Source organism: Halichondria panicea, chromosome 9, assembly GCF_963675165.1.
Source record: "Halichondria panicea chromosome 9, odHalPani1.1, whole genome shotgun sequence".
NCBI lineage: Eukaryota > Metazoa > Porifera > Demospongiae > Suberitida > Halichondriidae > Halichondria > Halichondria panicea.
The window spans coordinates 3437437-3450150 of record NC_087385.1 but is presented as its reverse complement, the minus strand read 5'-3'; the positions used below and the strand labels follow the sequence as shown (position 1 = coordinate 3450150).

Here is a 12714-nt window from a genome sequence, read left to right as displayed (position 1 = left end):
ACGATACGCTATAACTGCTCTTGCTTGCTGGACCATGTAATACATAAGCCCAGCATGCAAGAGCATACAGTCATCCAAGATACAATAGCAACCTAGTTCGAAGAAAGCCAAGGGTGAGTTTCGTTTAAATAGTAACTGCACTGTGCACTGCTACGTATAAGTACGTACATGTATACCTGATGTCACCTAGTACACTCAATCATATCACCATAAATAACTATATTGAGCGTTGTAATTAAGGCTTCAAATTTAGCATATTTTCTGGCCCGAATTCTAGGTGGAAAAGAATCTGTTACGTGGGTTTTAGTGCATGCACATGTGCTACATCATTCCCCGAATCTGAGGAATTCGTTCTAGATGTATGTTACTACAATATAGAACCTCCATTATCCGGCCTGGCAATTTTCTTTAATGGCCGTGTCCCTTAAATGCACATGCGCGTTGCAGCTGCTACTATGGAGACAGGCCTGCTTATCTTCTGCGAATGCGCAGACAATCATGAATCATGTGGCACTGCTGTTTATCAATAGAGTTAGTGGATCAAGGCGTGGTTTATCTATTCGATTATCCGGTTATCCGGCCTGCCTCTGGAACCAAGGTGTCCGGATAATCGAGGTTGTACTGTATAATGATATCAGTACATACTAGTCTTCAATGTGTAAGACAAACATACCCGTAAGTCAATGAAGTTTCGTTTGCAAATCCACGAATCATTGTTTATTAAGGGCAAGAGCGTATACAAGCTTTTACTTCTTCCTTGATTATGCCTCGAGGCGTAGCCGCAGGAGGGATACGGTAAAGCTAACTGTGTGTGTGTCTGTCTGTGTGTCTGTTCCAGCTGTAACTGCTCAACGGTTGCAATGCGACGAAAGCTAACAGCTTCTATAGGCTTCTAGCCACGTTCTCTTGGATTTTGATTCGTGGATTAGCAAACTAAAGCTTCTTTCTCGAGTTATGGCTAGTTTGACTCACATTGAAGGCTGTTACAGTCTCTTCAGAACCTTTCATAGCATCATCTGTCCCCACAAACTTTCTATTCAACATATGAGTTAGCCTTGCACTAAAGCGCTAGCTTTTTGTTAGCTACAATACTCAGAAAATATCTGTTAAAACAGCTAGCTAGCAGTAGCCATTTGTGAAATTGATCTCTTTGGACACACCCTTTAATAAAAATTATTATTCCTGTGGATGTAATGCGCATGCGCACTTATTCCCATGTGTTGAGAAAATAATATCCAAGATCCAGATCCGGCAGAATCATCTTTGTCTTGAGGGCCTGGTAAGCCACAAAACACTACCATAATTATAACAATAATTATAATAAAGATAACAATATGCATGTACACAGGTGTAGATATTATCTACACTAAACTACAGATCCTGGAAGAATCAATTTTCTTCTCTCTTGAGGTCCTGGTAAGCCACATAATACAATAAATAACAACAATAGATGCATGTAAATAAGTATTTTCTTCTCAGTGACTTTATATAGATAAGCTAACTTTAATATAAAATTCATTATAGAAACTAATACAACACTCTAATACTTTTGAGCAAAAGCAAAAACATGGCGAGAGGCATTAGCACAGCGCCAGCTTGAACACTAGTTGCCACTGCCAGTCAGACACACACCGAAGTAACAAGTTTGTATTTTATTGACAATAATCAAAAATCATGTGCGCATGCGCAGCGAGGTAGACTGCTACAGCTGCTCAATGATAAATGAAGTGCTAGTAAGAGCTTCTACATGGATAAGCAGGTTTTTGGATTTTGTGGATTCGCAAAAGAATGTTTTATTCTCGCAAAATACCTTACTTGGAATGCCATTGTAGCCTTTTCAGAACAGTGCATAGCAAGAATTGCCCATTGAGTGTTTCTGCTCTACTTACATGTAGAAGTTAGCTCTGCACTAGAACACTGTAGCAACCATAAAGTTGTAGATCTAAGTCAGCATGGCACTATTCTACAAACAGTTGATAGATCAACTTGAAGATTCTCAGCAACACTTTGATAAGATAGTCCAAGCAGCTCTGTCTGATGCACTATTCTCCATCTTATATCCCAATTTGTTTTTGAATTTTGCTTCCCAATCAGACTTGGCATTTCACCACAATGTGTATAAATGACACCACAATGTGTAAACATTAGATATCCATATAAGGAACGCTCTACACCCTATTTCAAAGATTCTGCAAAACCCTTAGCCTCGATTCCAGGCCGCTCTCAATTGAGAAAGACGGCCTGGTATACATTGTCTGCGCATGCGTCAGTTGCCCCAAGATTCTTGGGGATCGAGATATCTTGGTAATTAGTCAGTATAATATTATTGTATATTTTACAATGATGTCATTGCACAAATCACAGCAGTTTTAATAAAATAACACAGCTACTTACAATATTTACGACCTAGACTAGTGACTAGTTTTGTTGTGATGGCTTCTACTTCTGTTCTGCTCTTGCTCAAGCTCTCTCCAGTGTTGAAAAGTCAGATTTTGTCTTCTTTTGTACTGTGGTAGGCGTTTTTCTGTCAGTACCGACCGGCTCTGGCAAATCTACTTGCTTCCAGACACTTGTTTGATGCCATCTCAGTAAGATCAGTGCTCCTCGTATGAGCCTAGAGTTGTGATGGCGATTTCTCTCTCTTGACACTAAATAGTTTAATCAACCACGTGGGTGACCATAGTACAAAAGGTTAATTGATAAATTACAAAGAGTTTTACTAACAAATTTACTATTGAATCCACCCACGCGCAAACAGTGTTTACCAGGCCCTCTGGTGAGAGGGGCTGGGATCGAGGCTACAAAACCCTGTATGTACTTATTTGGCAGCAAAAAAATTAATGATCATGATAAATCATTTACCAACTTTTGGCACCATTTCTGCATGCAAATGTTAATTGTGCATACCTGTGTGTATTTAATATATAGCTACAATGTCGTATGCTTTCCGAGGCATCAGCACCTTATACGAACGATAATTATTATTATCATTGCAGAGTTTTTAGACAAGAAGATCAAGTCGATTGGTGTTGAGAATACTTACTTTCCAATCTTTGTGTCTCGTGCTGCTCTTGAGAAGGAGAAAGAGCATATTGCCGATTTCGCACCTGAAGTTGCCTGGGTGACTAAAAGTGGCCAATCAGACTTGGCCGAGCCTGTTGCCATCCGTCCCACCTCTGAGACAGTGATGTATCCTGCCTTTGCTAAGTGGATTCAATCTCATCGGGACCTTCCTCTCAAAGTCAACCAGTGGTGCAATATTGTGGTGAGTATAATTAATGGGTAAATATAATTACCACAGCTAGGTACTGTTCCTATCAAGTTTTGTATAGGTACAGCACACGAGCTACTAACGTTGAGAGTTGATAGTGTCCCATAATATTATCATAATAATTATGCCTCGGTGCGCATGCGCAAGCGAGGTATACGGTATTGTGTGTCTGTGTAGACTGCTACAGCTGCTCAAGAATCAATGAAGTGCTAGTAAGAGTTTCTATAGGCTTCTAGTCATGTTTACTTGGATTTTAATTCGTGGATTTGCAAAATAATGCTTTGTTCTCGACTAGTTTTGCATACTTGGAATGCCATTGCAGCCTTTTCAGAAGAGTGCGTAGCAAAACTTGTCCATGGAGTGTTGCTACTCTACTTAGTAATTAGTTCTGCACTAGAACGCTAGCTATTGGTAGCTGCAACAGTGAGAAGAGAGCTAGCTGCAAAGCTCTACTGATGCAGCCATTAATCTTAGGCTTGAACTTTTGGCATCGATCGTTTTTAACAACAATCATTGCATGCAGCAAAATTAATCAATGCAAAAATGTTCATCAAAATAATATTCATGATAATTTATAATGATATAATGCTATTAGTAGCTTTATGTTATGTACGTAGCTTTGGCACCTCCACCAAGGCATCAGCACCCGCGGTGCTTTCATTGTAATGTTAGTATTACATTCCGTTTGATTCCTTATTAATTTCTACGTATATCCTTAATAAAGTACCTAATTTCAACTAGAGCATTGAAGTGCTATCCTTCGGCTATTGACATGCATGTAGATCTATAGAAACCATAGGAGTTTTCAGCAACGAACTACAATTCTAGCTTTCAACTTTTAGTATGACTGTTGAAGGCCAAAAGAGGGTCAAACCCGGAAATAATTGGTATATAAGTGATTTTGGTATCAAAAGAAGCGGAATGTTTTACACTACAATAATTATATCCAAAATCCACCTGAATCCGCTTTGGGGGAAACATTTTACAACTGTTTCAGTATAGTGGAGGTGATCGAGGGACTTGATTACAGTACTTCCTTTTTTTGATGCATTGTCATGAGCCTGCACATGTGGTTAAACCAGCTGCCCCTAAAACAGTTGCATATAGTCCTACTGAAGACTGAAATTGGTGTATCGATCCCTTGTGTCAGATCGAGCTGTAGGCACCACTTTACAGTGTAACTGTAAGTTGCAATGCAAGCTTCGAATCTATGTAGTGGGTATATATTCACTTACAGCTTTGTCGTGTTATCTGTAAGTTGGTGTTTGAAAATGACCGAAAAGGGTATAATGAGCCTTATTGGGTCCAGTGAAGAAACGTGGATGTTTAGAGCTGAATGCCTACTTAACCAGATGTACCAACAAAACACATAGGAACTGCCGTCGAGATTTTACTAACCGAAAATGAAAACGGCATGATTTGCTGAATTTGATACTCACCATCCAGAAAGGAATAAAATGCATAATGTAAAACACGTCCAATCCGTGACAAGCTTCTAGAGTGTTGTAGCAAAAGCATGTGCATCTGAGGTTTAAAATCGTTTTATTGACTTATAGTTGCAGCAGAAGCAATTTATCTGTTATTCACAGTTTTTGCTTATAATAAAGAGAACGCTTATCAGCAACAAGGTTCTGGGTATAGGTCTCAGGACAAAGGTTCCATTAGTCAGGTTGCATGGCTGAAGGGCTACCTTTAAGAGTTACTAGCAGCTTTGGAGAAGACTGTTGTGTTATCTGTAGTGGTGTTTGACAGTATTGCATGGTTATTCTATTATACGATCTGCTCGGCCAAGGTCAGTTATAACCCCTCTACACTATTTGGCATCGGTGTTGAGTTGGACCATGCATGTATTTGGGTCAAGGTGGATTAATTGTAAACGAAATGGTTTCTCCATCAGTTATGATGAGATACAAACAATCTGTTATTTAGAGCGAAGCGCTCGCTTGCTTACATGCAGAGTACTTTCCTGGTACCTTTGGTGGTATCAGATAATGTTGACCACAATGTGACAAAATTATAGGATGGTAAGGGTATTTGTAGTTTGCATGGAATGGGAATTGTAGCTGCTTCAACTCCCAAAGATTCGTACCACTCATGACGTCCAGACTGGGTCCGTACACACTATGGCCTCTGTCAAAGAGGGCCTCGGGCGGCATGTACACCAGTGTCCCAGGAACCTCTTCAAAGTCCTGGCCAGTCGACCAGGCTCCAGATTCACGATACGAGAGTTACCGAAGTCTGTGATCTTGGCTCTCAGAGATGCCGTCAGCAGGATGTTCTTGGCGTGAGGTCACGATGGACCACGGACTCACGATGCAGTACAGCAACGTATCAGTAGTACCTATCATGCATTACATATGTATAGGCTCACATGAGAAAGGTCTATAGCTTCAGTTTTACAAGTTTTGCACACTTTACCATCTGCATGGATGGACATTCAGCAACACTGCCAGACCTAGAACAAGTTGGTCTGGCTAACCCCAGTCATGAGAGACATGGCTGCTGCACTAGAAACCTCATACTAAAGTTTGTGCGATGCAGCTTTCTTCTAAAAATCCAATGTATGCATGCTCTCAAATGGTGTATTACAGTAGAACCTCGGACACCTTGGTTCCAGAAGCAGGCCGGATAAGTGAATATGCCGGATAATTGAATAGATAAACCACGCCTTGATCCACCCACTTTATTGATAATCAGCAGTGCCACATGGTTGTCTGCGCATGCGCAGAAGATAAGCAGGCATGTCTCCATGGTAACAGCTGCAATGCGCATGCACATTTGAGGGACACGCCCATTTTCTGATCTTGTTATCAGTGATAACAAGAAAACTGCCAAGCCGGATAATGGAGGGCCGGATAATCGAGGTTCTACTGTACTGCTAGTGGTGACTGCCGAGGAGAAAATTGTAGGACATCATTCTTAAATTGGGGAAGAAAATACATTATAGAGGTCTATGAACTCAGATTTGGATGTCATTGTACAGAGGTTTTCAGGTAGGTGAGGGAATGCTTCAGAGTGTAAAGTTACAGTTTACAAGCATAATTAAGTTATACATACGTACAGCACAGTACAGCAGTAATTAAATTAAATTAAACCTCTACCCACTCCTGATGCGTGCACATTGCATATATATATATACATCCGTATGTATGCTGCACTTGTGCAATTCGAATTTAGCTATGGGTGCCTGTTGTGAGCAAAATGCATACTATATATGTATGTGGCATGTGTACAATTCAATTCCATACGTGTGCCTGATATCTGCATAATTATATGCACAAACATTGTATGTTGCATACGTGCAGTTAAAGCGCAACGGCTTACACTCATAGTGCACTCATCCTGCATTTTAAGCGCGCTCTATACCTATGTGCTGCGCTTAATCATTTTTGTAAGCTATCTTCAAGACCAGCTAGCTCACTGACAGTTGACAAACACTCTCTGGGACAAAACCATTGTGTAGCTCTTACTTCAATATTTCACGAACTTCCTTTCTTTAGAATAATATTGATGCATTGCAGAATGCAGAGGCTGCAAAAACGCATTTATTTTACAATGACTTCAATTTATTTAAAAGGGTGTACAGCTCAGCACAATTTACTGCGGAAGCTATACAGGAAGTAGTTAGTGGGCGTTCAAAAAGCAATTAAACTTCCAGGCTCTTAAACGAATAACAACCTCGATTATCCGGACACCTTGGTTTCAGAAGCAGGCCAGATAAGTGAATATGCCGGATAATCGAACCGGATAATCGAAATAGATAAACCACGCCTTGATCCACCCACTTTATTGACAAACAGCAGTGCCCCACATGGTTGTCTGAAGATAAGCAGGCATGTCTCCATGGTAACAGCTGTACCGCGCATGCGCATATGAGGGACACGTCCATTTTCTGATAAGAAAACTGCCAAGCCGAATAATCGAGGTTCCGGATAATTGAGGTTGTACTGTATTAGCACTCGCCCGCAGATGATTATCACCCACTTAGCGGTTTTGCATATAAGGTCATACTTACACGAGATGCGATTCCCGAGGTAAGACGCTGCTTTTGTAATGTGCTCCTGTTATGGTATATTGAATCAAGGCTCTGTCCTGTTCTGTCTTTTATCCACCAATAACACATGAAGTGTGCTGGGGAAAGCTCCTAAAAGCATGGAAACAAGCAAACCGCAGAAAGCCGTATATATCAATCCATTACAACATACGTCATTCACGTGTACAGCTAGTGTTTGCATTTAGTCACTACAGGATACACCATGAAACATGTACAGCTTCATTGCATTGCATTACTAATTTCCTTTTATTTTTATTGGATGGCGCTGTAGCAGATCGACGTACGGCTCTCCCCCGCTTGCTTGTTTCCATGGCTTTTGGTGCTTCCCCGGGCCAATTTTTACATTGCAAAATAATGCGCATATGACAGTAATAATTTTAGCAAGCGTATAAGTTTTATTGCCCCTGTTAATTGCTGCTAACCGACTTCCATCATTTATCTACTACTGTGTGCAACACTCCTATGGCTGTGTGAGCCTTTGTACATTATTCATGTCAACAAAATCTATATGGCAACAGCCAATGGTTTAGCATTTCTGTTCAGTGCTGTAGGTGTATGTATTAATTTTGTCCTGATGTACCTTTATGTCATTGATACTTTTGAATACAGCGCTGGGAGTTTAAGCACCCCCAGCCATTTTTGAGGACAAGGGAGTTCCTGTGGCAAGAGGGACACACTGTGCATGCTGCCAAGGAAGATGCTGAGGAAGAGGTGATGAATATACAGAGCTCATAATTCCAGTACATGTCCATTTTGTGCATTGTCTTGTATAGCAACAGACATAGTAGGAGAGGTTGGTCACGATTGCGATTGTTCTTAAGTGTGCTAATCTTTAGCTCGATCTTTTAGTGCAGTTGGCATCTATAATGGTACATGTTTCTCCTGGTCGGACCTACATGCTTGATCATTGTTACTCCTATTATTCACCCTGAAGGTGGCTGCTCCTAAGTAGTTGTAGCGATAAAATACGTAACGTGTATAATTATGCATAATTATAAATGACGTTATACATGTTTTCCAGGAGAGATAAAAGCTATGTAGATGTAAATAGATTACTGAATGAGCGAGCGGGTTGGATCAGGTTGGTGTCATTTAGTGCTTTACTGTATGAATTGGAGCTTACAAAAATGGAGAAAACTATAATTTACTATCGTGACCAACCTCCTCTGAGCAATAGAAATCCACCGAACAGTTGGAAAAGTTTTTTGTCTCAGTCATGTACATATGTCATTATGCCTTGAGGCGTAGCCGCACGTGTAATACAGTTAAACTGACTGTGTGTCTATTCCAGCTGTTACTACTGAACGGTTCCACTAACAGCTTCTTTCTAGCCACGTTCTAATGGATTTTGACTCATGGATTTGTGAACTAAAGCTTTTAATTGTCTCTAGTTATGGCTAGTTTAACTTACAGTGAATGTCTTCAGAATCTTTTGTAGCACTATTTGTTCGCATAAACGTTTTATTCAACTAGCCTTGCACTGAAGCACTAGTGAGAAAAGAGCTGCGCTGTACACTTTCAGCAGCAGCCATTGTGAACTTCCAGGAAATGCATTAAAACTCTAGGTCTATATGCTTCTATCCTTGAAGATCATTCATGAAGCCCACCAGACATAGACTTCTGCTTCCATATTCAGCTCCTCTTCTGTAACACTCTACGATTATTGTATTGAATGGTCATCATCAGCAAATTAATGCAAACGTTTATTTTGTAACATAACAAACTATAATAACACTTTATAATAACACTCTTATACTTTTTGAGCAAAGAGAAACATGCCGAGAGGCATCATTTTCACAGGTGCTTACAATCTTGGAATTTTACAGCCAAGTTTACGAGGATTTGATGGCCATTCCAGTTATAAAAGGTCGCAAAACAGAGAAAGAAAAGTTTGCAGGTGGAGATTACACCACTACCATTGAGGCTTTCGTTTCAGCAAGTGGCCGTGGAATCCAGGTCAGTTGAGGGTATATTTTAAATATGGTTCATACACATATTATTCAACAGGCAGCAACCTCGCATCACCTCGGTCAGAATTTTTCCAAGATGTTTGAGATACAGTTTGAAGACCCCTCAAAAGAAGGAGAGCACATTTTCGCCTATCAAAATAGTTGGGGCCTTACAACTCGAACGATTGGTGTGATGACAATGGTACATGGGGATAATTCCGGTCTTGTGTTACCTCCTAGAGTGGCTCAAATTCAAGTGATTGTTGTGCCGTGTGGAATTACAGCTACTATGGCTGAAGATGAAAGGAGCAATCTAATTGTTCAGTGCAAAAAGTTCGTTGCTGACATGTGCACCTCTGGGGTACGTTGTCGTGGTGACTTCCGAGATAACTATTCACCAGGATGGAAGTTCAATCACTGGGAACTAAAGGCAATTTACCGCTTGATAGCTTTACAACACGAGTTACTGTGCATGCATGCAGGGTGTTCCGGTTAGAGTGGAGATTGGCCCTCGTGATCTGCAGAAGAACCAAATTGTAGCTGTTGCCCGTGACAATCAGTGCAAGAAGACCATAAATCTGGCCGATGCTGACAAAATACTGAATACATTACTGCAGACCATTCAAGCCAGAATGTTCCAAAGGTTTGCCACATTGTTTGTTCCTCTACTCCTCTCTCAATTTGTATTTGTAGAGCCAAGGATGACTTAGATGCTCATGTTTCTGTTCTTGAGTCTTGGCCTGATTTCTGCTCTTCTCTAGACGATAAGAAGCTCATAATGGCGCCTTTCTGTGGAGTTATTGAGTGTGAAGATGTTATTAAGAAAAAGAGCTCACGGTTTGTTTTGCGTACATATACATAATACCAAGAGTTCATTAGGAAGAGTACGCAACTCCACTTAAAACCATAGGGGGCGTTTCTCCAACCTTACGTCGCAACCACATGCTGTTGTATAAACTGTGAAATCAAATTTGCAATGAATAACATAGTGATGGCTGTGATAACGAGTGTTGCAAGCGTGCGCTTGCTAATGCCTCTCGCCATGTTTTTGCTTTCGCTCAAGAGTATTAGAGTGTTATAAAAGAGGTAAATAATTTGCAATGTGCTTTGATTGTTTCACAAGAAAGGGGTGTCCACAGTTATAGTGTATACAGTGAGTTTGTCTCAAAGGCACAGAGTAAGAGAGAATTTAAGCACAGACAGTGGTATAGCACAGACAGTATAGTCAAGCAGAAAGTGTGCATCTATCTATATTAATACTGAGAACTCAGGTATATTAAGGACTGGGACCTTCAATTATTGCTGAATCAGCTAAAACGCAGCCACGCCCACGATTTTTAATATGTTTTGTGTGTACATTTAAAAATTTTGTGCAGCTACTGATCTTTTTTAGTTCTAAAAACGGTGTTCTAAACCTTCCTTTTAGCTCTTAATTCTTAGTGTAGTAGGTAGTTCAAAGGCTTAAGCAGACATATCTGCTGGGAGAGAGCCACTTCTTTGGCCAAAGGTGAGATTTTGCACAAAACTTAGTCTTACAGCTGACAATAAGTGACATTTTTATTTTTATAGGCTAATAACTTACTCTAAATAGAACATGATGCTCTCTCCCAGCGGATATGTCTGCTTAAGCCTTTGAACTACCTACTACACTAAGAATTAAGAGCTAAAAGGAAGGTTTAGAACACCGTTTTTAGAACTAAAAAAGATCAGTAGCTGCACAAAATTTTTACACACAAAACATATTAAAAATCGTGGGCGTGGCTGCGTTTTAGCTGATTCAGCAATAATTGAAGGTCCCAGTCCTTAATATACCTGAGAAGAAAAAGCTTGTGTACATGTATCTATTGTTACCAGACTTGTGTACATGAATCTATTGTTATCTAGTCTATAATTATTGTATCATTTGTTTTGTGGCTTACCGCTATACCAGGACCTCAAGAAAAAGAACATGAAGAAGTAAGTTGATTCTGCCACTGGATTCTCCAACATGTGGGGAGGAGCGCGCATGCGCATTGCATCCACAGGAATAATTAAAGGGTGTGTCCAAAGAGATCAAGTTCACAATGGCTACTGTACTATAGGTAGCTGTTTTAACAGATTTTTTCTGACTCTTGTAGCTAATAAAAAGCTAGCCGCTTTAGTGCAAGGCTAACTCATGTGTTGAATAGAAAGTTTGTGTGAACAGATGATGCTATGAAAGATTCTGAAGAGACTGCAACAGCCTTCAATGTAAGTCAAACTAGCCATAGCTTGAGAAAGAAGCTTTAGTTTGCTAATCCACGAATCAAAATCCAAGAGAACGTGGCTAGAAGCCTATAGAAGCTGTTATTTTTCGTCGTATTGCAACCGTTGAGCAGTTACAGTTGGAACAGACACACACACACAGTCAGCTTTACCGTATCCCTCGAGGCGTAATTATCACTAATGTTTAATTTACAACTGCCAGTAGGAAAGGCAATGAATAACATGTTACTAATTTTATTCATTGCCTTTCCTGCTAGTTGCGGTTACTACAGCCAGTATCTGTGACGTAAGATTGGAGGAATGCTTTTTGTGTACAGTCTATTGGAGTTGCGTCTAATGAACTCTTGATAATACGTATGCAGATATTGCTAGTAGACGACTGTATGTGCGTATTACAGGGAGGACATCCTACTGGAACCAGGTGCTCCATCAATGGGTGCAAAGTCTCTTTGCATTCCATTTGAGCAGCCAAAGAAACTCACTCCGGGACAGAAGTGTGTGGGACCTGATTGTGGTGACCTAGCTAAGTTTTACACACTCTTTGGAAGGAGTTACTAGAACTTATGTGAGATGGTAGTTTATACTACGACTAGAACTCTAATTGTTTATTATGCAAGTTACAACATGTATTAAAAAAAGCTTACTTCCAATAAAATGTTTATTTGTTGACCTAGCTATAGGTCGCATAATAGTAGTCGACTAACCATTGTTGCGTACATTTGTTGCATGTAAGTACCGTATTCACTTGATTAAACGCACATGGTAAAAGCTCTGTCTTTGTCGATAAGGTTACGGTAAACAGTTTGCTCATGAATATTTAGGATTTTGTTATAATGATTTTTGTAAAAGTATAAATGCCATAAAAGAAGTTTGAATCCCCCAGATTCTGAGGGATTCGTTTACCTTAGTAAAACTATCGTAAACTTATACCGTAAACTAGTTTGTTTACTAGGTTCTTTCCGTATCAAAATAATTTTAACAACAGTATTAATTTTAACAAAATACTTGTCTCCTGTGAAGCTGTGGCTTATGCTCTCTATTGCGTTGTCGAAAAGGCTTGCACACTAGTCTGAAGCCAGAAGAGGCTCTTATCTGCATGTACAGAAACCAAGCTCAAAACATCACGACCATTCAACCATCATATAGAGGTAGATGAGTATGGGGTGCCGTTTGTGTCAAAATATTGACACAAGGGG

The 12714-nt window shown here is 40.1% G+C and overlaps 1 protein-coding gene across 4 annotated transcripts in view; it reads left to right on the top strand.

Moving 5' to 3' along the window:
- LOC135341808 (bifunctional glutamate/proline--tRNA ligase-like) overlaps positions 1 to 12173 on the top strand; it is a 33808-nt gene extending 21635 nt beyond the window's left edge. For all 4 annotated transcript variants that reach the window (XM_064538466.1, XM_064538465.1, XM_064538464.1 and 1 more), the window contains 7 exons: positions 2997 to 3265; positions 7935 to 8036; positions 9126 to 9281; positions 9333 to 9704; positions 9757 to 9917; positions 9968 to 10111; positions 11917 to 12173. In XM_064538466.1, the coding sequence (XP_064394536.1) occupies positions 2997 to 3265; positions 7935 to 8036; positions 9126 to 9281; positions 9333 to 9704; positions 9757 to 9917; positions 9968 to 10111; positions 11917 to 12076 (1364 nt within the window). In that variant the 3' untranslated portion in view covers positions 12077 to 12173. The remainder of the gene's footprint in view (positions 1 to 2996; positions 3266 to 7934; positions 8037 to 9125; positions 9282 to 9332; positions 9705 to 9756; positions 9918 to 9967; positions 10112 to 11916) is intronic.
- The last annotated feature ends 541 nt before the right edge of the window (positions 12174 to 12714 follow it).